Source organism: Rhizophagus irregularis, chromosome 3 (genome assembly GCF_026210795.1).
Source record: "Rhizophagus irregularis chromosome 3, complete sequence".
NCBI classification, from domain to species: Eukaryota; Fungi; Glomeromycota; class Glomeromycetes; order Glomerales; family Glomeraceae; genus Rhizophagus; species Rhizophagus irregularis.
In genome coordinates this window covers 5,317,779-5,343,752 of record NC_089431.1, presented here as the reverse complement: position 1 = coordinate 5,343,752, position 25,974 = coordinate 5,317,779, and the positions used below count along the sequence as shown (strand labels likewise).

General features: G+C 28.1%; 5 protein-coding genes across 5 annotated transcripts; 3 read left to right on the top strand and 2 right to left on the bottom strand.

The window, feature by feature from the left end:
• Positions 1-271: 271 nt before the first annotated feature.
• Positions 272-851, bottom strand: OCT59_021303 (uncharacterized protein; the record flags this gene model as incomplete). The annotated part of the gene is made up of 3 exons (XM_066149782.1): positions 272-334; positions 405-632; positions 771-851. 3 exons carry the CDS (start codon positions 849-851, stop codon positions 272-274), a joined length of 372 nt encoding a protein of 123 aa, XP_065990653.1.
• A 41-nt stretch (positions 852-892) lies between these two features.
• On the bottom strand, positions 893-1,936 carry OCT59_021302 (uncharacterized protein; the record flags this gene model as incomplete). Its single annotated transcript, XM_066149781.1, has 6 exons — positions 893-898; positions 973-1,026; positions 1,114-1,131; positions 1,226-1,282; positions 1,608-1,852; positions 1,909-1,936. The coding sequence occupies 6 exons, from the start codon at positions 1,934-1,936 to the stop codon at positions 893-895; spliced, it is 408 nt and encodes a 135-aa protein (XP_065990652.1).
• A 5,669-nt stretch (positions 1,937-7,605) lies between these two features.
• Positions 7,606-9,086, top strand: OCT59_021301 (uncharacterized protein; the record flags this gene model as incomplete). Its single annotated transcript, XM_066149780.1, has 2 exons — positions 7,606-7,862; positions 7,937-9,086. The coding sequence occupies 2 exons, from the start codon at positions 7,606-7,608 to the stop codon at positions 9,084-9,086; spliced, it is 1,407 nt and encodes a 468-aa protein (XP_065990651.1).
• Positions 9,087-14,062: 4,976 nt separating this feature from the next.
• On the top strand, positions 14,063-15,593 carry OCT59_021300 (uncharacterized protein; the record flags this gene model as incomplete). Its single annotated transcript, XM_025324034.2, has 2 exons — positions 14,063-14,316; positions 14,420-15,593. The coding sequence occupies 2 exons, from the start codon at positions 14,063-14,065 to the stop codon at positions 15,591-15,593; spliced, it is 1,428 nt and encodes a 475-aa protein (XP_025188300.2).
• Positions 15,594-22,154: 6,561 nt separating this feature from the next.
• On the top strand, positions 22,155-25,376 carry OCT59_021299 (uncharacterized protein; the record flags this gene model as incomplete). Its single annotated transcript, XM_066149778.1, has 7 exons — positions 22,155-22,642; positions 22,703-22,825; positions 22,907-23,598; positions 23,665-24,033; positions 24,117-24,488; positions 24,578-24,785; positions 24,875-25,376. The coding sequence occupies 7 exons, from the start codon at positions 22,155-22,157 to the stop codon at positions 25,374-25,376; spliced, it is 2,754 nt and encodes a 917-aa protein (XP_065990650.1).
• Between the last annotated feature and the right edge of the window lie 598 nt (positions 25,377-25,974).

Genomic DNA, 25,974 nt, shown 5'->3' with positions numbered 1-25,974 from the left:
CTCAAGCTCAATTTCCTGCTGTTCTCATAACCTATCTGCCTCATTCATACTAGCCAATTCACGTGCTCTGAACTGTTGTCGATGGAACCACCAACGAGATCCACATGAATAAAAAAAAAAAGTTATTCATAATTTCTCCTTTAAATTGATTACAAGATGAATGTGATGTATACCTGTCTTTGTAATATTCTTCTTGACCTCTTTCAGCGTCGTCCCATTCCGCTAACTTTCTCCCGATCTCGAATTTGTTTTCTCTAATATCTAAATCTCGTTATGCTTCACGTTCACGATTTGTTGCCACTGTTTCTTCTCTATGTTGCCATTGTCTTTCTCTCTAATAAGATAATTATTATTAAAATCAGTATATATAATCCCAAAAACAAATTTTAAATAATTTAATATACCCATTTCCATTTCAGTTTTCTTTTAGCTTGTCTGCGTTGTTCCTCTTCTTCATCGTATAATATAAGATTCGCGTCTTGATGTCCATATTGCCGATCTCGATCTCTATCACGATCCCGCTCTCTTTCTCTCTCACGTTCTCTCTCTTTATTTTTCCTTCCATGTGAACGTTCTCTTTCTTTTTCAGCATTAGCTCTACGATTTGCTCGTTCTTCTTCTTCTCTCTGACGCTCTCGTTCTCTTGCTGCAGCACGTTATCGAAGGAATGTTATTTCTCGGTAAATAAGATCCTTTTGATCTGGAGAGAGATCAGCCGGTAAATCTGTGCTATCATCCTTTTCTCTATGTTCTGTTTTTATTTCTATAACTGGTGATGTTCGAAGAGCTAATTTATTTTCATGCTGAGAATTTATTGGTGACAAATATCTTCTATCCTGTGGTTTAGTCATGTCTTCAACAACGATTATAACTGATAACAAGGCATTTTTGTCTAATTCTGAAAGATAATAATTAACATCAATTATAATATCTAAAAAAAAGAAAAAAATTATTCTATAATTTAATACAGACCGTTAAGCCTTCATATTGATCAAGATATTTTCTTGTATTCTCATCGGCTTTAACCTATAATATATGTGGATAAAATGTTGTTTAGATGAAGAATTAGGATCAGAAAGTAGATTGCTTATTATTAATTTTTGCCATTAGTACCTTCCTCCAACAACTCCCCTATCTTTTTTACCATCACCTGAACCTTCACCACCAAGTACACGCAAAGCACGCAGTACACTATCAGCATTAGCATATTCCGCAAATCCAAAACCCTTTGGATTTCTGGATTTCCGGATTGGTGTTTCCAAGAATTTAATGTACCACAAGTCTTTGCAATCGCCAGATAAGCAAATCAAAAAATAAATAAATAAATAAATTGTCAGCTAAGTATTTGGTAAAATCACGCCTGAAGATGTTCATGCGCCCAATAAGCGCATTAAAGCTTTCAAGACTAAGATAAATTCGAAAGCTATCTAGGAAAAAAAATTTTTAGCATCCAAGATAATATGCATTTTAGGCCGTAAGAAATATACAAGGTTTTTTCTTAATCGCACCTCCAAATATTTAAGAATCCAATTTGATAAAATAGCGTTCATTAAAATCTCAATCCCTTCGATTGGAAAATTATATAGCATTCATTTGCCCACCACTACCTTGAGAATTTTTTCCATCCAATCATCAATTACTCCCGGTGATACCCCTCCAATGAAAAGAGTTGTCAATTTTTCTACTGGTGATATACCACCCAAAGGTATACCATAATCTGGTCTAGAAGCCATATAAGCTGAACGTTGTGTGGGAGTACCAGAAGTATAGCCACCCCACGAGGTTTGACCATATGTAGGAGGACCACCTGGCGGAGTAAAAGGTGGTCGTTCGTAAGGAGCTCGATATTGAGCTATGAAATAACAGTAAGTAAAATATTTAAATAAGAAATCAGAACGGGAACTCTACCATAATGTCCTGGGCGGTAAGGATTCATTGAGTTATATATTTCATAATAGGTAATTAACATAAAACTTTTAAATCAATTATGTGATAAAATTTTTTTGTTATATAAGGATTTCTGTTGAGTAACGTAGTACAAGTTTTAATTAGTCCATATTATTTGATTAACTTCACTGTAAAATATTTTCGGGCACGTGACTGGCGTTAGAGTTGGATTAGTCCCAAAAAGACCGGTCTTTCAGCCTGGACCAGACTGGACCCCGATTTAAATTTAAGAAATTTCCATGCATTTGCAGAAGTCTCCCTGACTCCTCCGACGGTTTTAATCATGAGAGTGTTATCAATCAGCCCGAGCACTATAGAGCAGCTTGCTATAGTTCTTGTCTGTATCTTTGAGACTTTGACCACATACGTTGTTCCATTTTAAGTGGAGGGAAAGATATATCTTTATTACATGGTTCTGTTTATAAAATTTTATTTTTAACTGCAGGTTCAAGAGAGAAGAGAGTTCCCACCGTAAATTTCTGTGGGTAGTTGAGAAATGGGACCGGATTAGAGTCGTTTTCCTCATTTAGTTAAAAGTTTATTTGATCAATGATTATGTAAGTATGATGTAATTTTTGTGCTTTGCAACTAATATAATCTGCAAACTTTTAAAAAGAACAAATAAATAGATAAATGTCCATTTCTATTAAAATCTCTAATTTTATTGCGTCGATGATGCCATCTCACTAACACATGATACAATCTTAAAATTAACTGATTTCCTATAACTAATCCACCAGATATAAGTACAAGAGATGGAATAAGATCATATAACACTATTAAAATATAGTCCTTGAATAATTAATTGTCTTCGATAAAATTTTCTTAAAATATTTTTTATTTTTGAGACCAAATAAATTTGATGATAAAGTATTTAATGCTACTTATTTACTACGGAATAGTATACAGTGCGCGAAAAAAATAATTACAATAAAAATTATAAATCCGTTTGGCAAATAATTTCCGAAAACCTTCAATAATACATCAATTTTAACATAATATAACTTGTGTGAAAGCTTAAAACTAGAGCTTTCTAATGATATAAAAATTAAATAAATTAATAAGGGCCATTTCTTTCAATTACAAGCTGACATCGTCTCTTCATTGATTGGATAAGATTAACCAAAAAAACTATCTGGAATTTTATTCCATTCTTTAGCCATAAATTGTTTCATTTCATCAATATTTTGCGGCATACGTTTTTCCACATATGCTTAACAATACTCCGTAAATTTTCAATGGGTTAAGGTCCGGGCTGTTTGAAGGAACGTTCTCTTGAAGGAATTCTTTTCAAGTCGACTTGTATGCTTCGGATTGTTATCTTGTTGGAACCTCCACCTTCTACCAAGTATTCTTCTAACTTCTGGAATACGCTGTCATAAAATTTCAATATAAAATCTAGCATCCAAAATTTGTGTAAAACAAAACAAACTTGTTTTTTCCTTTAGCAGCTCATGCTAAAACTTTTTGCCGATTTTTTGGAAGAGGCCGAATTGGACTAGGACCCTTATGCCAATATTTAATTGTATTTCTAAACAATTGAAATGTTGTCTCATCAATGTTTTTTCCCATCGATCATTAAGGTGATTTTGAGCCCACTCAATACGCTTTCAGTTACTTTTTGTGCAGCTGTTAGCATAGGCATCCCAATTCCCAATTGGTAAACTGTTTCTATAACCAAGTTCCTTTACATGGGACACATTTAAACAATTTCTTGACAATTTGTAGCTAAAGTATGAATATATTGGTTAAGTGATTGTAATGAATAACCCGTTATTTTTTTAGGACGTCCATTCCCTTTTCTATGCAAAATACTGCCAGTTTCTTTCAATTTTTGATGTTATATTTAATTGTTGAAAAGATAATACCAGTTATTTATGAATTTATGTTTGGGAACGTATTCCTTCATTCCAAAAATGCAAAATAGTTGACGAGGTTTTTTAAGGACATTTGGAAGACATTTATTGGATAATTTTAATACGCCTAATACGCCAAGAAATTGCGAAACAATGGACATTAAATATAAAATTCCATTCGGCATGTGCCTGGACCCAATCGGGAAATGGAAAGATTTCTGAGGAACGAATCAAATTCGCGCTTGATGGGGTGATTAGAGATGACACAAATACAGCTAAACTAAAGCAGTTCACGGGAGATCTTTTAGCCGATAACCAAAGGTGGTCGTTACGAATATTGCCTTTTTAGGTGTTTAGGAGGAGTCCATGGTCTAAAAATTCTTGATGGGTGGATGAAGAGGGTTTACCGGGTGTGAGAGATGTTTCTGCTTAGCCATTCTTCAAGTCACGTGAATTATAAGAAGAAGATACGACAATGCTCAGGGGAAGAAAGTAATTCATTTACCTTTGGATAGGGCTTCATTTTCCGGGTTTGGTTTTTTTGTTTTTGTTTTTTTTAGACTAGTCTTCGTATGTGGCATTTCCGCCTTGTCGTAGATAGTAAACTTGTTTTACAAAAAATGTATGTAGCGTACCACGACTTTAAATTACAGCAGACATAGCTATTATAATTTATTTATTTTTGGAAGCTATACATAAAGGTGGTAGTTATAGTTATTACAGGAGCTGACTAAAGGATTAAGTGAGGGTCAGTAACTTTGATCGGTGAGGGAGAAGTATAGAATCGGCTGAGGTATGGCAGAAGATTCCATTTCTGATGTAGTGGAATGTCTTCTCTTATTTAAAAAAATCATTTACGTGATTTAATCACGTGTATATCCGAGTCAATTTTTTTCTGCCTTTGTTTACGTGTCTATTTACGATTAGTTATGCTTTAAATATCTGAAAATGGTACTACGACGCTAAAACTTTACACTCTTTAACATCTATCCTAATGTTCAAAAGGTATTTATAAGACTGGCACAAAGCTACCGCAAAAACCCATGGTTAAGTATCCCTACAAGGTCCATGTTGCTTTTTCGGTAAAAGGTCGAGTTTGATTTTTCTTTTTACTGGAATTATGAATGGTGCACTATATCTAGAAATTCTTAATGAAAATCTTTTTGATAATGCAAATTCCATCATGGTCGTCGCTGGGTATTCCAGCAGGACAACAATCCGAAATATACGGCTAAGGATACTAAGAAACTTCTTTCGGATCGTTGTCCAAGGCAGTTGGGTTGGCCGTCAAACAGTCCTGACCTCAATTCTATAGAGAATTTGTGGAACATATTGAAGAGGCGTGTAGAGGTTGCTAGTAAAAAAAAATCAATTACCATAGATATTTTCCATGATATAATTCGAAAATAGTGGGAAGGAATTGAACCGGAGATTTTTATTAATTTAATTAAAGCATGCCATTAAGAATAGAGCAAATAATTAAGGGTAATGGCAATAAGATAAATTAATTAAGCTTAGTCAAACTTTTTCGCAATGTAATAAAGCATATATGTTTAAATTTTCATGAATGTTCAATAAATATTCATAATATCCGCTGGTGTTTCGATAATATTTATTCTTATTGGACGAACATTTGATGCGTTATATTATAAAATACCTTTTATGAAAGACAAAGTATAAAATATGAGGAACCTACAAATGTTATCGAAATAAATTCAAATAAGAGTGTTGAAATATCCGAAGATCAATTAAGAAAGGATGATGATATGGAAATTACATAAAGATTTTTTCTTACACTATCGTTATGTTATTCTTTTTTATTTTTCTTTCTTTAAAAGCAAGGAAATAAAGGTTTAAAAAATAAAATTTTGTATCGGAAAAAGTTTTTTCGGCCATTTTTATATAAAAAACCTAAATATTTTTCGTATGATTGGGCGTTTTTTTTTTTGCGATACATTTACATTCTTGTTATAATATTAGCCAATTTTATATGGTACATATTGTTTTTTGCGTGCTCTTTGAGTTATGACCAAATCTTCCGAAATAAATTATCTGATACAATTTGAATTCATAATATTTAATTATTCTTTGTTCTTTAGAAATTATAAATTGATCATGTGATAATTTCTTTATCCTATGATTATCGTACACAAAAACAAACCTTTAAACAAGGACTCCTATAACCTAAAATTAGAAATCGATTTCTTTTTTTTAAAAAATAAAATACTATTTATTCTAAAACAAGCTAAAAAATTAAGCACAACAAAATAGATTGACAAAAATTTTATTTTGTTTTCATCTTCAAACAAAAGACGATAAAATTACTATTAAACAAGCTCAACCAATCACTCGCCTAAAAAAAAGCAAAGCTCGACTATTGTTAAATTTTGTCTTCATATTAAAGATGAAAGAAATATTTGAAAAGTTTTATTCCAATTATTTATAGATAAAAAATACATTGTTTGTATTTAATTTGGAAGAATTCTTTATTAAAATTAATTTCGGTTCGGTAAATAAATTGATCATTTAAGGAATATAGGCCCTATTTAATAATATTAAAAAAAATCAACATATAAATGGACTTCCCAATTGTTAAGAACTTCACTAATTCAGAAAACCAAAATTTTTTAAAAAATAATTTTTCAAAAAAAGAAATTAAAAATATTCAATCAAAACACTATAAAAATGAATTCGCGTCAAATCTTCTTTGCTCTCTTGATTGTGCTTATGGCTACTATCGTAACAGCCTCTCCTTTGAATTTAGATCAATTAACTAAGAGGTACAATATTGATACTTTTTAAAAATCAACGTAAGAAATATATTAATTTTATTGATTTAATCATTAAAGAGAAGATGAAAATGCATCTTTTGGTGATTCCGATATTTTCTAAGCTATTAATTTTGCATATTAGAATCTTTTTATTAGGCATTATTTATTCTCATTATTTCACTTATTTAACATCATTTCAAAGCATAGCATTAATAGTTAGACGTACCATTATAAAGGAATGTGTTAATATAGATTATTTAAAAACACAAAAAAAAAATCATTCCTCTTCAATTTCATTTTTTTTCTCTTCAATATCATTTTTTTTTCATTTCTTTTCTTTTAGAAATCATAAGTTTTTGAAAAACTTCGATATTGTTTTCTTTATAATCTGTATTAAAAAGAATTAAATAAATTATATTCATCAATAAGTGATCTTTTATCTATAAGGAAGTTTGGTGTGCAGTTTCATGTAAATTTTAAATAATTGGATTAACCGTTTAATCATCTGTTATCTAACTACAGTTAAGAATTAAAAATAAATTAATTAAGAATAATTTTCTTTAAAAAAATATGTATTATATTTTTTTTACTCATTTGATAGTCAATTGGTGAGGATATAACAATAGCAGTATAAATTGTAATTAACATGACCCAAAGAAATTACATTGATGATTAAGAAGAATTGGCTGGAATTCACGTCTACACTTTTTTGTTAACAAAACACACATTTTTATAATTATGCAAAATCAAAATCTAACCCCATAAAATATTTCCATGATGGTTACGCACCTTACCTCTATGTATATATTTCGGGGTTTATAATAATTCATAGTTTTAAAGTATAAAAGTAAAATTTTTCGTAAATCAATGGACAGCGCTGCGGCAGCTGCTACGATTTATCACGTGCCTGTAGAATAAATTTTAAATGTTTCACAAAATAAAACGCTAATTATATAAGGATTGAGCACTTATTAAATTTGATTCTCATTCCCTTCATTAACTGTTAACCTGTTAACGTTAAATTTATAAAAATGGATGATAATAAACTTTTACCAAAATTATTACAAAATTTACTCGAAATTTTAGACGACGAAGAATATTATGATATAACTATTGAAGTTGGTAATGACCCTCATGTAAAAGTCTTTCATGCCCATATGGTCATTTTATATTATCGTTCTCCTTATTTGCAAAGAATTTTGTTAACTAATAAAAAGAAAAATGATGGAACTTTGACACATATTAAATTACCAAATTTTTCTCCTGAAATATTTCACATAATCTTAAGGTAATAATAACTGATAATTTATAAGTACTTGATATTTTATTATTTTATTATTAATGTATATTTTTATATTTTAGGTATATTTATGGAGGAAAACTTTCTTTGAAAGAATACGATACTCCAGATGTAATCAAAATCTTAGTTGATGCTAGTAAGCTTAGTCTCCAAGAATTAGTTACGTATATACAATACTACTTAATTGAAAACGAAACAAATTGGATGGAACAAAATTTTAATTTGATATATCAAACAAGTTTTGAGAATAATTCTTTCTTGGAACTTCAAAAATATTGTATTGATTTAATTTCTAAAGAACCAGTTAAGATATTTAATTCTTTAAATTTTTCTTCTGTTCCAGAAAAAATTTTATTTACGATTATTCAAAGTGATAACCTTCAAATGAGTGAAATTCAAATTTGGGAACATGTTCTTAAATGGAGTCTTGCTCAAAATCCTGAACTTCCATCTAACCTTACAGACTATTCAAATGATGATTTTAATAATTTAAAGAGTACCTTACAACAATATATTCCATATATTAATTTCTACAATTTAACTGCTAAGGAATTTTTAGATAAAGTATTCCCCTATGAAAAAATATTTCCAGAAGACTTATATAAAGACTTATTAAGAGTTTTTTTAAGTCTTTCAGATCCTAATAGCAAGCCAAATGACAAGTCAGAATCTGGTACAACTAAAGAAAGTAAAAGAACTATTGATTCAAAAATTATAACTCAACAACATGTTGAATTAATCTCAAAATGGATTGATAGATTAGAAGTTACAGACAAATTAGTTTCTTCATATGAATTCAAATTAATATTTCGCGCATCTCGAGACGGACATTTTCGATACAAATTTCATGAAATTTGTGATAATCAACCTCGCACTATAACACTTGTTAAAGTAAAGGATAGTAGTGAAATTCTTGGAGGATATAATCCGCTTGAATGGAAATCAGATAGTAAAGATTATAGCGCTACTAAAGATAGCTTTATATTTTCTTTTAATGATAATGATAGTTATATTTTAAGTCGTGTAATAGACGAAAAGGAAGCTATATATAATAGTAATTTTTATGGTCCAACATTTGGTGCAAATGATCTTAATATATGGTCGTGGCGTGGTAATCGTTGTAAAAAGTCTTCTTATGAATCTCCGATTAGAAAAACCGAAGAAAAGTTTACTGTAGAAGAATGTGAAGTATTTCAAATTGTTTGTGATTGATGTTTAAATTAAAATTTTCAGTATTAATTATAAGTATACTAATTACAACCTTAGTTTACTATATTAGTTCTTTTACGAAACTAGTATTTAAGGGGATAGAGAAAGAGAATAAAAAACTTTTTTTTTAAAAAAAACAAATTAATTTTTTCTGGATTATTTGATTAACAAGGCACAATAAATATAAAATATATGGTTTTATTTTATTGAGGGCGGCAAATAAGGTTTTCATTTTATTTTGTCGATAAAGTTATTAAAAGATCTCGCACGTAGTGCAATTGAGCATCATAGCAAAGTTATATATGTTGCACGTTTATCACGTGCCTTAAAATAAATTTTAGATATTACACATGCACTTATCAAATTTGGTTTTAATTTCTTTCATTAACTGTTAACGTTAAATTATAAAAATGGGCGGATGATAATAATTATCCTAAATTTACTTGATATTACTATTGAAGGGGACGCATTTATTTCGCCGAAAATCGTCTTATAGACAATCAATTCTTTTTACAGAAATTCCTGTCAAAATGGTCTATGAACTTTTAATCGTATTGCAATTTTTACAGTATGATACCGATAATGAAATTACATAAAATTTTAACGTACGTACGAAACTACATAATTCAAACTTGATATTGTACTAGATCGTACATTTGAGTTAAGCCATTTAATGCTTCGCACTTGGCTCGAGAGGTTATTTAGTTTCTTTGAGAATATTATTGTGACATCAGTAAAAGAATGATTTGATATAAAAGATAAAAGAAATTTTTATTTATTTATTGAATAATTTCACATAAAATTATAAGTAATATTGATACTTTTTTATTTAAATCACTGATCATAAAAAATGTTCATATAATAAATAATAGACTGTTAATTGGTATTTAGGATTTTTTCCGCCAGTTATAAACTGGCAGACCAATTAGTATATCTAGGATGATAAAAAAGTTATTTACTGATCTAGTTTAGTATATAAATGGGCCATCATCCTTCGGATGATAACCCATTTATATACTACTAGATTAGTAAATAACTAATACTTATCAGTTATCCTCATATATTCATGCAGATTTTACGTAATTGTTATTTAGGTCGGTTATCTCATATTACTTACTATGTGTTAGCATAATAAAATTATTGGATAGCGTGGGCGAGCAATTTTTGAAAGTACTGTCATACGGACCATATCGACATCGTATCATCACGCGTGACTTATCAGTATTCCGCGTTCTATTCATGCAAAAATAATGATCGACTATTTATATTTTTCTGATAATAGTATATGAGAGGAATAGCATAAATACTTTTTTTATTTTTCAGATACAATACATGTTCCTAATTCGCATCACATGCATATACAAACTTAAAAAATGAAAAAAAATTTCTAATTTACAAATATATTAAATATGTTCTTATCTTTTTGTTGCTCCAGCATTTGAGCTTCCTTCAATATATATATAAATATACAGTAACCACGCAATATGGCCAAGAATCTTTGTTAACATGTCTTCCATATTTTTATCCCATATATAATGATCACCGGTTTTGATAAACTTTGGTTTTCATTATCATCTAGCGAACATTCTAAAAGAATCATTTTTCACCAAGATCATCAATCATGTGGACAATATTATTCCAAATGTGCAAAGTTTGTACTTATAATCAATGCTTTTGCACTCCATCCTTGTGGTACAGCCCATCCATGCTGATTAGCGACTCTTATATATGCGTCAATAGCTTCCTATAATTTCATCGGTTACAATACTTGCTAAAACTGATTCACACTGCACTGCATTTCGAGCAATCCCCTGTTTAAAATCCTTGTCTTTTACCGATCAATCTAGCGATACGAGGCAAAACCACACTATAATCAACTGGATTATTACCGTTCCCATTATGGACGAATTTCAAACTTATCCGGATAAAGATTGGCAGCATCCACAAGGTATGCACAGGCATATTGACTTTTAGATGCTGATCAGAATAACTTTAGTACGGAATATTAGGTCTGTTATAAGGTGTTTTACTATCACTTGTGACTTTTCATCGTTCAGCTTTACATATTCACAAGTGAAGGAGGAAATGAAGATAATGATGGATTGTCAATTTCTCCTATTCCATAGAGTTTGCACATCTTTGTAAAAGTCTAAAGAGAGAATGATAAGATTGCCTCTATAAATACTGTGAACTGTGAACTTGAAGCTATTTTTTGATATAAGTAACTGGAGCATATTACGAAAGTCCAAATTACTTTGAGAAAAGTAATTCCCGTCATCACATATAAAGTTCAATGCTGCTTCATCATTTTCGAGTTCTGGGTTTTATACACAGCTTGAATTTTGTTTTCAATTAACCGCAACGTAGTCAAATAAAGTTTCTTTAAGACCATAAAGAGACACCTGCTCCATATTTGCAACCCATTTAAATGACTTTGGCAAATTCTGAATTATGTTTAGGAGATTAGCATAAGTCTGATAAAAATTCCACGAAATCATAACCAACAACATATTATAGAATTATCAATTTTTTTTTCAATTCCGCTATCTGGTCCAAAAGTTCCCGCTCTCGGGTGATTAGTCCAGTAGCTTCTGGTAAAGACACAATTAGATGAATATGTTCATTATCAGGCTCTTAGGGGAAGCATCTACTTATCTTCTTAGTTGCAAAGTGCTCATCTTGATCATGAAGTAAAAGGTTGTTCAAATCGTCATTATGATCGTTGAAGTATTTTAACTGAGCTCTTTTGCAACAGATACATCTATTTTCTCCTTAGCAACATCTTTCAACTCACCAATGATTTTTTCTTTATTAATCTTTACTGGAAAGGCATGTACAGATGCATCTTCTTTTATTAAACAGAAAAAGACAATAGATGATTGTTGTTTTTTGCTAGTGGTTGAATATTTTCCTTTTCTTCATACTTCTTCCTTTTTAGCTCCTAGTAGTATACATGTACAATCAATATTTACTTTTCCACGAGTAAGATTAAGGAACTAATCCTTCTCTAAAATCTTAGACCTTCATTACAGGATGATACTTCTCTAACAAGCAGTATAGAGTATAGTATACATGTCCGAACGCAACTTATCCCATACTAGCAGTATAGAAGGCAGCACACTCATTATTTATAAATATTGGCCTTCTGTATTGCGTTAGCGTTCTCGATTTCTTTTGTTCCTGGGTACAGATTCTTAATTATAAGTTGTAACTCTTTACTCAAAACATCTTGAGACGTTAGCTTAGATACATCTTGGCTTTTCGTAAAAGAAACTGTCCCATACTTGTACGTTCCCTCAAAAGGCGCAAGGCTTCTCCCGATATTCTAATATAATACAGCATTACATTATCATTAATATAGTAAAGACAAACAAGTACTTACCGCGATAGTGAACTTTTGATAAAATTTCTCAAAATATAATACCTTTATAGCCAACCCAACACTGACTTTTTGTTGAAGTTTGCAGGATAAACACGACTCAGACAATTATATATCAGTCTGAGAATGGAATGTAAGTTTGATGCAATACGACTTTATTTGTCTAACTTTTATATAATGATACTTTTAAAAATTAAATAAAAATTGTTAATTACGCGATTGAAAATTCGATGGTAAGAAAATTAAGCTATCTATTTAGTAAATAATCACTCTATAATAATAAATCTGAGTAGAAAAATTAAGCTATTTGTTTAGTAAATGATCATTTCGAAATAAGCTATATACGCGCCTGAAATCTGATTAATTAGGCCAAATGACCACTCCGAAAATAACTAAAAATCTCTCTATTAAATTAATTAGTAAATGATAAATCCGAACCTAAGGTCCAAGAAGCGCCGTAACCAAAAGTTACAGACAGTCACATTGCACTACAAAACAAAATGTTCAATCAAAAACATCCTCCTATGCCTTATTCAATATTACGAATATTAAGTTTCGTTTATACATATATTTTTATTGATAGATACTGTATTATTACTCGATAAGCTTTATTAAACGTATATACGGTATATTATGTAAAAGGATGCAAAGTAATTCAAATTGTGTAGTATTTCTGAACAAATAATTGGATATCTAAAATCAAATCTTTAATAATCTAGTATGGAAATGATGGAAGCGATAAAGTTTTAATCGTTTAGTTCATAATGTATTACCTCAATTTCTATTCAACACACAAGGTCATTCCAAATTAAATATCACGACGAAGAGTAATTACTAGGACACCAAGCAATTTTAATTCCGCGGAGCAAGTAGTCATAACGAAATTTACATAATTTAAAAAAATTCTATAATCCAAAAATTAACACTTAAATATCTCGTTCCTTCTCTAAATATGTAATAACTATCATAATTTGATAATTTACAATTTCAAATTGCCTAATTTTTATATCTAATTCATACCCTGTATTGCGTATAGATAAACCAAAAAGAATAAAAGAACTATTTCTTTTTAATATTAAAATAAATAATACACTTAACAACTGTACATAAATATTATACATCCCTTTACTACATTAAACAATTTTTTTTTTTCGCATAATCACTAGTTTGAGTTTTTGTACATCCCAATTTAAAAGCGTGTGGGCGGTGTGGCTGGTTCTATATGAATTGCATCTTGTATAATAAATAAACAACTTAAAGGAAATTAAGAATTGTGCAAATTTATTTATTTTAGTATTTTTGTTAAAACTAGGTGAAAAGAAATTAAAAATTAATTGATAATTTTATTTTCTATTTATTTTTTTTTTCCGAAGAAAAAAAAATTTTTCGTGCAACCATACTTATGATTGGCAAATGACGGGTTATAATATAAAGGGATAAACCTTAATTCATTAATTCATAGTCACGAAATGCATTACGTTACGCGCATCAAAACAAATGAAAAATTTAACGTTGTACAACCCGCAAATAACTATTTATAAGGTTGTATTTTTTTTTTTCATTCATTTTCTTTCGTCTCAAATTTCTCAAATTATAAAAAATGGAACTTTTACCAAAATTATCACAAAATTTACTTGAAATTTTAAATGATGAAGAATTTTATGATATAACCATTGAAGTTGGTAATGATCCATATGTAAGAATATTTCGTGCTCATATGGTTATTTTATATTATCGTTCTCCTTATTTGCGAAGAATTATAACGTTAACGACTAACAAAAGGAAAAACGATGGAATTTTATCACATATTAAATTACCAAATATTTCACCGGAAATTTTTGAAATTATTTTAAGGTAAGAAATAATTAAAAATTAAAAATTTTAAAAATTTTATTAATATTTTTATTTTTTTTTCTTAATAATTAATTATATAATTATATAATTTTTATTGTTTTAGGTATATTTATAGTGGGGAAATATTTATATCTTTGAATGAGTGTGATACTTCTATTATAATTAAAACTTTGGTTTCTGCCGGTGAACTTTATCTTCAGGAATTAATCAAATATTTACAATCATTTTTGATAAAAAACAAATCTGAATGGATGGAACAAAATTTTGATATCGTTTATAATGCAAGCTTTGAAAATGATTCGTTCTTGGATCTTCAAAATTATTGTACTGATTTAATATCTAAACAACCAGATAAAATTTTTAATTCATTAAATTTTTCCTTAATTCCAGAAAAGCTTTTGATTTCAGTTATTCAAAATAATGATCTTCAAACGACTGAAATTCAAGTTTGGGATCATGTACTTAAATGGGGACTTGCTCAACATCCAGATCTTCCTTCTGATCCTACAAACTATTCAAAAGATGATTTTAATACTTTGAAAAATACCTTAAAACAATGTATACCTTTTATTAGATTTCATAATTTAACTTCTAAGGAATTTTTAGATAAAGTATTTCCTTATAGAAAAATTTTACCAAAAGAATTATATATAGATTTATTAAAAGAATTTTTGGGTAATGATAATAAGAAAAGTGGTAAATCAAAACCTCGTATGAATAAAGAAATTAGTTTAATAACTATTGATTCAAAAATCATTTCATTTCAACAAGCTGAATTAATATTAAAATGGGTAGATAGATCAAAAATTGGGAATAAGTTAACTTCTCCATGTGAATTTAAATTATTATTTCGCGGTTCTCGTGATGGTCTTACACGCGAAAAATTCCATCAATATTGTGATGATCATTCTCGTACTGTAACAATTGTTAAAGTGAAAGATAATAATGAAATTCTTGGAGGATATAATCCAGTTGAATGGAGATCTTATGGTGGTGATAGTATTACTAAGGATAGTTTTATATTTTCTTTTAATAATAATAATAATGATAATAATAGTAACGAAACTGAAAATTATATTTTAAGTCGTATAACGAATGAAAATCATGCAATACTTAATGGTTCTTTTAATGGTCCTTCATTTGGTAATACTGACTTAATTATATTAGGATTTTTAGGTAATTATTGTAGACAAAAATCTTATAAAAAACCGATTAGAAAATTTGTACATTTTGATATAGAAGAATGTGAAGTATTTCAAATTATAAAGGAAATATAATAAGAGGGGGTTTTTTTTTTCAAAGTCAAAGTTTTGGTAAATTTAGAATAAATTAATTTTTTTTTAACAATGATAATTCAAAATTTTATACCAAGTATTACGAATTTCTGTAAATTCTTTCGTGATTCGCTGATCATGGGATTCTATGATTCTATGTAATAACAAATCTAATGTTGCTCACTCACTATCAAAAATTTTGAAATAAAAATATAAAAGTTATCAATTAAGGTACGTTGTTACCCAATGGCTAATTTTCTCCTATTCCAAACTAATAACTATTTTAACGTCCTTTCTGGCTCAAAAAATTTGAAAATTTTCGGTAAAATCGGAAATATTCGGTACCGCTCAATTTTTAGAAGGTGCACATATATAAAATTTTCAAAAATAGAGGGGAGGACTGACGTTAAACTAAAAGTTAATTTGGAGCGGCTTATACTGTTCGAATGCCAAATTTTACCCTCAATTTAAAAGTGTAAATTATTTAAAGCAAGGTTTTTTGAAAATTAATAATTTTATAGGACAATTACATTATGATGTTAAGTTCTGTTCAATTGTTAAAATCCTATTTTTTTTTCTTTTTTAATGATACAAAGTGTGTACGTTGTGAAGACGATTACAGGACTACATTGTCCGATTTTTGTCCGGTAATCGTCCCGGGGTAGGCCGGGTAGCACAATTTTGAAAAGCGCAAAAAGCGCAATAATTTTGCGCCGTATATGCTAGCGTGCCAGCATTTGCTATCGATCGTTTACAATTCTGAAAACTGCGATAGATAAATTTTTTTTTTTTCCTTTCTTTATTATTGCAAAAAATTACAAACGTAATGCGATAAATAAAATAATGTCGTACAAAATACAATTGTTCACATACAGTATATAAGGCTAGTCATTTACAAATTTGAGTTGTACTCTTTTCTTATTTCTTTCGTTACCGTTGAATTATACTACTAAAAAATGAATGATAATAAACATTTATCAAATTTATCACAAAAACTTACTTGAAATTTTAAATGATGAAGAATTTTATGATATAACCAATGAAGTTGGTAATGACCCTTATATAAAAGTCTTTCGTGAAATTCTCTCAATAAATTTTCAGTTTTTGATCCGAAATTTATCCATTTTACACAATAAATTATTCTATGAATTTTATCAGTTTTTTTATTAGTTTATTATCAGTTTTATACAATAAATTATTCTATGAATTAATCAGTTTTTTATTAGTTTATTATCAGTGTTATTATTAATTAAATCTATTCAATAAAATTTTCAGTTTTTTTACAGCAGATAATTTCAGTATAAATTCCGAGACCTTTACTGAATTGTCTATTTAAAAATTTTTATAGGGTAAGACTATCTGTCTTTATATTGAAAAAATAAATAAAAAATAGTGTTAAACTTTTTAAATTTTGTTATTGAAACTAAAATATGTATCAAGCAAATATATCCAAATATCGGTATATAATTCCGCTGTAAATTAACGAAAAAATTGTTTCGTGCGATTTTGACTAGATTAGCGTCACTATGATCGGCTTGTGCATGAGATAGTTCTAATACCTATCACACTCCTATGACGCAAATGTTGCAATATTTTCTTATAAAAAGCAGGTTAATAAAAAGAAAAAACAGGCAATAGCAATGGCAGAAGAGAATGAATTTTATAGTAAACTGTGTGTTGCCGAAATCTTCAGAGGTGCCATTGACGAAAAAAGTGAAGAAGAAATCGATCTGTTGGAAGAATGCTATTTTTGTTAAATATAAATAAAAAATAAACTATTTCTTTTTTTGTTTATCACGTATCGCGTTTCAGGTCATTTTTGTCATACATAATCATGTTGACCGGGTCAAGAAAGTAATACGATGAGCCGATGAGGGTCAAGAAAGTAATTTTTGCGAGATAATTAATGTATATTAATCTTAAATTGCTGTAATGGACAATGACACAACCATTGCAAATCCAATCATGATCTCTTTTTTTCACTAAAAAAATTTGCTCCCAATTCTTAAAAGCTAATAATTAAACAAACCGGTATTTTAAATTGGATGGTACTAATTAAGATTTTTTATTCAGTCGATCGTTTACAAAATGATGCTTCACAAAATTCCCTACGTTTTAAATCTGATTTTATCACGTGAAAGAAAGGATTCGTAAGACCCGTGAAATTGTCATGTGATTCTGGTAACAAAAAGATTAACCTAAAACTATTTATATTCTAACCCCTATTACATACCACAATGGACACTTATTGCGGATTTGTATAAATCATTAAACGCTTAATGCTAATAATTAATACCATTAAAAGAAAGCACTGTTCTAACAAATAAACATTGTTTTTTTCGTAATTTTGTATATTATTACTTAACCTTTTTTGAAATAAAAATGCATTAAGCATTTTAATTTCCGTTATCACTATAACATTTTTAGGTTATTTTGTAACAATTACTAGTTCTTGATAATATGTACTCAAACGTTTAACCCCTAATTTATGCAATAACCTAAAAAGTTGAATAATACGATGCTTGAAACGTGTAACATTTCCGTTATAAATATCTATTATGATAATTATGAAAAACAAAAAAAATCGAGAAATAGAAACATTTAATATATGTGATTGTATTTTTATTGAATAAATCCAAAAAAAGATATCAAATATTTAACGGGTCACATTATGACGTTATATACTCTAAATTGGATTCAAACTCGAGAACTATCTATTATTCATCGATATTGATTTTAAAATGAATATGGTCTATTATAAAATTTATTTTTTAAAAGAGTTCTAAAATTAGTTCCTTTATTCAGTTATTACAGTATTACAAAACCTCGCTTTGATCTAATTCTCATTATTTAGGCGTTTCGTAGTCGTTTGAAACGTGTGTGTTTTATGATTGGTTTTATAATAATATATTGTTACTTATGGTTTATCCGTATAATGATTGTTAAATAAAAGACATTTTAATTTTTTTTGATCACTGAGTTAATCGAAATTGAAAATAGTGTGACTCCGATAGATGAAGTATGTATGTGAATGCCAAAACGATAGATTCTTGGTTTATTTCATTTTCAGATAATAAATATATTTAGGTCCAATGAACGATCAATACAACAAAAGAATATGGATGATAAAAGTGACACTAATAAATTAATAGATCAATCGTTTAGAATATCATATACTGTAAATGGAATAACTTTTTTAAAAAAAGCTAGTATCATTACATTTATTATGTACAATATGATCATGCTGAATCAACTTTAGCTAAAAAAAATTATTTGATTATTTTATTATATTGTGATTTTGTAAAATCTACATAGCAAATTTCATTTTATGGTTATTAATTTTTCTTTAGTTCGATTTTCTAAAGCATAAATATGTTATTTGATATGAGCTCAAAGATACTAGTATAACTTCAGTACATTGATATATCTGTAACCATACTCGATAATTTTGTCAAAGATATTTTGTCGATCACATGTTTTTAAGTTTAGCGTAGTTTTAAAATTTTTTTTTTTTATGGCTTTTTTTTTTATAAACAAATTTTGTTATTTTGTTTGATAGAATTTCTTTGGGAATTTTTTAATAAAAAGATTTTTTTTGATAAAAAATTTCGTTAGAGAATTTTTTTCATTGATAGGGACATTTCTGAATTTTTTTTGATGGATAATTTCGTTAAAAACTTTTATTTGGTAGAAATTTCATTGGAGAATTTTTTTTAGTAAGATTTTTTTTTTTACATATACTTAATTTGTTGGAACAATTTTTTTTAACAGGAGAGATTTTTTTTTTGATAGAGAATTCATTGAGAATTTTTTTTTTTTGTAGAAAATTATTTGAAGAATTTTTTTTAATAGGGAAGTTTTTTTTTGATAGATAATTTCGTTAAGAATTTTTTTTAATAGGTGAAAGTATTTTTTGACGGAGAATTTTATTTAGAATTTTTTTTTAATAGGGGGATTGTTTTTGATAGAGAATTTCATTAAAGAATTTTTCTTTAATAGATTTCGCTGAGAATTTTTTTTTTAGTTTTTTTTTTTTGATATAGAAATTCTTTGTGAATTTTTTTTAATAGGGAAATGTATTTTTTGATGGAAGATTTTCGTTAAGAAATTTTTCTTTATCGGGGATATTTTTTTTGATTGAGAATTTCATTAGAGAATTGTTTGTTGAAAATTTTTTTTATTTTTTTGGTGGAGAATTTTGTTTAGAAATCTTAATAGAAAATTTTTATTGAAAATAGTTCTTTTTTAATAAGTGTATCGAGAATTTTGGCTTGAAATTTTTTTTCTTTTAATAAAGAATTTCATTAGAGATCTTTTTTTTTTATAAAAAATTGATTGAAAATTTATTGGAAAATTTAGAAAAAATAAAAGAGAAAACTCCAAAAACAAAAGGAGGTTTTATTAAATTTTACAATTTTAATAAATTTTTACTCCTCTTCATCTTTTCATCACTTCTTTTCATCTCCCATCGCTCCTTTTCGTCTCCCATCACTCCTCTTCGTCTCTCATCGCTTCTTTTCGTCTCCTATCACTCCTCTTCATCTTCCCCATCACTTCTTTTTGTCTCCCATCACTCCTCTTTATCTCTCATCACTCCTCTTCGTCTCCCATCACTTCTTTTCGTCTCCCATCACACCTTTTCATCTCTCATCATTTCCTATTTCTCCTTTTTGTTTCCTATCACTTCTCATTACTCTTTTTTAATCCCTTTCATCTTCTATTACTTTCCATTACTCCATTGTTATAATAATTTTTCTCTTCCCCACTTTCTTTATCCTCATTTCATATTCTTTTTTCTCATTTTTATTTCCTTCACAAGTTTGGAACCATGAAAGCGAGAGATTGTGCGACATATGAATGATGATGCATTTACATATTGTAGTATATATGTTGTGCGATTTTCGTCAGGCCTAGTAATGCTGGCCAACCCACTTAAGGCATTATAATATTGGGCAATATTGGGCTGGTAATGTAGGCCGGCGTCATCTGACGCAAATCGGAATCTGACGCACAATATATTTATTGCAGTTCATCGATTTTAATTATTAATACTATAAATATTTTATAAATTTTTTAAATAATAATATATTAAATTCTTTTTAAACAGTAATAATAAAGTAATAGGAATAAAATATAATTACTTTAATTTTAATAGTAATAGAATCATTAACTATTATTCATAAGAATATTGATTTATATGTAAAACGTAACTTCTGGAAAACTCCGTGAATATGATACATTTACGGGAAAATAACTTGAGCAACTTGGATTATTTTCAATGTTTGAGACTATAAATTCCGTAAATATGATACATTTACGGAAATAACAAGGAATAAATAAAAAACACGGAATAAATTTTTATAGGGGTAATAAATTGTCTAGTAAATTATTATATATTTAGATTACCCTGTATAAGTTAATTTTGAGTTGTATTACTGTAACGTGTAGCATGCCTCCGTAATTTATTACGGATTGTCATCTTAAAATAGATTGGGTTTAACCATTAATAAATGTTGATCATGTTGATCATGAAACAATAGGAATGTCTCATGTTATAATGATGTTCTTAACAATATATTTTTTATGCTGTGTTACCGCTTCTCTATCATTGTTTTACGCTAAATTAAGGCAAACTTTTATGCAATACTGCTCTGTCTCATAATACATATGGTAATGGTTTTATATAATATATGAGGAATAATTCATTTGTTTATTGCGTCATTTTGTATCCAGTAATCATAGAAAGATAAAACATAGCAGAGTGATAGAAAAAGAGTAATAATACATGTCAAAAATTGTCAGCTTTTCTGCCAGTAGTGATATCATAATTTTATCACTAAATTTAATAAATTTGAAGAATTTAATATTTTGTTCATTATATAGCTTGTCTCCAGAATATTATTTGTGTGCATAATAATTTACTATATGTTTCAAGTTCATTGATCTCAGTGTGAAGCAAATGGGCTGTTGCTAGTATGTATTAAAAAAATAAAAATTAATTATGTATCTAATTGTATTGATCCTAAATTTAAATTTTGATGAATGATGAGGCAAATTATTATCATTTTCATACAATTATATTCATCATAAATTAGGCATGTAACAGACGTTTCACTAGTAACTCCTTTGATACTAAATGCATGTTATGCATATATATCAAACACTTGTTTTTGTTGGACAATATTTTTAGTGTCAGAAATTTTTCAGCCATTATATTTGTTGCACGTTTTTTTACACGTGTATAAAACAATGCAGATCAGTTTTTGAAATACAAATTTGGTAGTATAATTAATATATTTTTTTTGAAACACATTTTAAACGTTTGATTAAAGAAAAGTTATTAATAGTAATTGATAAATAAATCAAGATTACAATGACAAATAACATATATAAATGTTCTGTAATCCCTCTGAGTAAAAATTTAAAATTTTTCAAATCTCTAAATTTATTTCCATATTTTTCACACACATTTTCCCACATAGTCTCTAATAATCAAGTCTCTTAATTTATTTCCACATTTTTTACACACATTTTCCCACCAAGTCTCTAATAAAAATGTTAAAAATGTTCAATTTGGCAAAGATGTTGACCATCTTTATATATTTAACCTCTATCTGTTGCTTTTTTGTCACATCTCAAAATGTATTATCTCGAGATATATTACCTCAAAATGTATCATCTCTAAATACACCACCCCAAGACACATCACCTCAGGATATATGGTACATTTATGAAGAACCGATAGAAGGTCTAAAACTATATGACACTCGCACACTTAAAGATGGTACTTTAATGATTTGGATGGCCTTTTATGATGAAGAAGATCCATCATGCATGTTATCACCTTATTTTTATCTACGATTGATAGAAAGAACAGGACGAATTACATACATAAATCTTAATTACACCTTTACCCCAGAAGTAATTTGCCCCATTAATATGACTTTTATACCCTTAAGTTATAATTATATAATGATAATTTATGTTAAATCAGACAATGGTGTTAAGGGAAAGTATGGATTGATAATTAACTATGACAGTGAGATTATAAGGTAAGTTAAGATGTTGTTATATCCTCATTTATAAAGATCAATAATAATTTTTTTTTTTAGTGAAATCTACTTAGGGAATGTTAATGACTATATTATAGAAAGTGGAAGATTAGAAAAAGGTTTTATTCGTATTGAGGAAAATGACAAAAAAGGAATAGTAGCATGGAATTGGCTTAGTACCCTGTAAGTATTAAGTATTTTACAAGTAAATACTTTTTAAGTATTTCATTGTTCAGTTGATTAACTTTTTCATTTTTGCTTTAGAACAACAGGAAAAGTGGTGGAACTTGGAAGTGGCGAGTTTAGTGTACCAAACCTATTATCATATACTTTTGTAAATAGTTTTAATTTTGATTTAATTGATGGAGGGATTGGATATGCATATATTCTAAAATATGATGAAATGGGATCATCAGTAACAAATGATCCAAATATTCAATACTGGAAAATTTATGTTTCATTTTTAAGAGAGGGAACATATTCACCTACAACACCTTCTCTTGTCTACCAAACTACTACAAAATTAAATAGTTTAGCATTTAAATCATGTTTTTATAATATTGCAGGATATATATGTATTGTATCATTAAACAATACAATTATAAATAAGGATCAATCAAGAACTGAAGTGAATTATTATCAGTTAGAATTTTTAACAACTGGGTCCTTTGTACAATTTGGTATGGTCCCTAAAGAAATAAGTAATGCAGAAGATTTTGATTTGTCAAGTTTAGTTTATGGAGGATTTCTTGTGAGAAAACAATATACAAATACAACTGCATTGAACTTTTATATTTTAGATAATAATGGAAATTATAAATCAAAGGTCTCTTTTGGCCCAGAGTTTTTTCATTATAATATGTTCAGAAGAAATGGTACTTTAGTGGGAATAAAGAAACAAACTGGTAATAAATTGGAAATTTTATTGAAACCTTTACTAAGACTAAATAATCAAGGTAAATTTTAATTTATTTTTACTTTAATTTTATTTTTTTTTAATAAAAAAATTTTTTGATTTATAGGAGCTGAATATGATAATCCTGCAATTGAGTCAACAAAGCCAGCTATCAATGAAGTTATTGATCCTTTAATCAATGAAATTACAATTAAATATGGCATTCCAGTAAGGTTATCTACTGCAAATGTTTCCATATTTCAACTAAATGATGACCCATACAAACCAAGTTTATTACGGCAAACAATTGCAGGAGATTCTAAACTATGTACTATTGGAAGCGATAACCACACTGTGCATATTCCAATTTTCGGTAGTACATTTAATCAGCCAAACTCGTCATATCATGTGGTAGTTGATAATAATTTTGTCATTTCTCAAGAGAGAAATGAACCTTTATTAGGAATTAATGAAAAAACTTGGATAATTTCAACAAGTAATATACATTTTTTTTTAATTTTAATTTTTCAATTTTTTACTGGTCAAATAGAAAAATTTATATTTCTTTATTATATTTAGAACCATTTAAGACCGGTCAACATTCAGTTTCAGTCACAGGGTTACTTCGATTGAATGAAGAAGGGAGTTCAAAATTTCTTCAAACAAATCATCAGTTGGAGTTTTTCAATAATGTAATTCAAGAATTTTCCAAAATAATTCCGGTAGATGAACAAAGGATAACTACAAATGGTAAATGGCAAAATGACCCCACTTTCCCCAAAAAAGTGTTGTTGTCATTTACTATTAATGAAGCTAAAAGTGCCATGGAACCAAGTTCCAAAACAATCTTTGATAATTTGGGCACTTTGATTGAAAGAAAAAGGTTTACTGCACTTTCTAATTATGAATATTCTTCATTAATCGATGAAAGTGCATCCTTTACAATAACCAGTAAGTGTTGTTCATTAAATATTTTTGATATTTGTAAATAATTAATATTTCATTAAATTTATTAAATTTTTAATTCTATTATTTTACAGGTTATTTTGGAAAATTTTTGCCACTAATTATAATATTTTTAGTAAGTATGATAATATTAATAATATTATATTTTTTGGCACGTTGGAAGAACCCTGAAGCTAGAAACATTGCCATATTTGAGACTGCATTAATAATGCAGGATTTTGCTGTGGATTTAACATTTGCATTATTAAGGGTTCATAATACTCCACACCTAATAATCCCAAAGTAAGAAATTTTGTTTAATGTTATGTTATTTTGATTATTTTAAAGATTAATTTAATTAATTAATAATTTTCTTATTTATTATTATTTAGTATGGTATTCCTTGTTGTACCGCATGTAGTCAGTTTATTATTGGCTATAAATATTCTTTTGTCTGAAGTAGCTACGAATCCAACATTCCATACTTGGTTTTCGGAGCTTCCAACACTATTATCAATTTGTACAATATTTTCAGCCATTGATATACTAGCAATAAATACTTTGACATCAAATTTATTTGGTCTCAAAATATTTTCAGCCCCATTATCACAAAGATCAAGAGATATTATACTTTGGGGTAGTTTCATAAATATTTTTGCTGAAGATATACCACAGTTGATTATACAGATATTATACTTTAATAGTGTTGTGACATACGATTTTATTCCATCACTTGTAATTATATCTGGTGGATTAGTTATAATGAATAAACTAATTTTAAGATCGTATCAGGCATTAATAAGATGGTGTCATCGGCGTGATGAAATTAGAAACTTTATTAGAGATAGACGTTTATCAGCTGGTTCTATAAGATCATTAAGGTCAAATATTTAGCATTCTACTACAGATTTTTATTTGTAAATTATGATATTTTTACCATCAATTTAATAAAAATATAATCCTTCAGACTGTGCCATAAAAATGTATTATGTATTTATTTATTTATTTTTTTTCAGCTTTATTTAAATTCTAAATAGTACGATTTTTTGGTAAAAAAAAACAAGTTTATCTTTTTTTATTGTTTCTGTATTGTTAAAGCAATTCTTTTTTAATTTAACAAGATTAATAAATAACTGAAATATATATAATCAATTGATTAGAATATAACAAATATATCAATATAACATAATTTTCTAAGCTTTATTAATAATTATATTTTAATTAAAATGAGTTCAAAGAAATTCATCGCTATTAATTTTCCCTACACAATTTGAAACCTCGGAAAGGTGTGATGCCTAACCGTCACCGTTCAGTTCACGTGACTGCCGCGTTCGCGTTGTTTATATTTATCTCAGCGACTTAGAATTGGTGGAATTGGTGGTGTGGTAAGATGATCCCGTTTAACGTTGCACAGAACCATAATATAAGGTTGACCATTTACAAATTTGGCTGAATTTTTTTCTCAATTCTTTTGTTTACGTTATAACTTAAA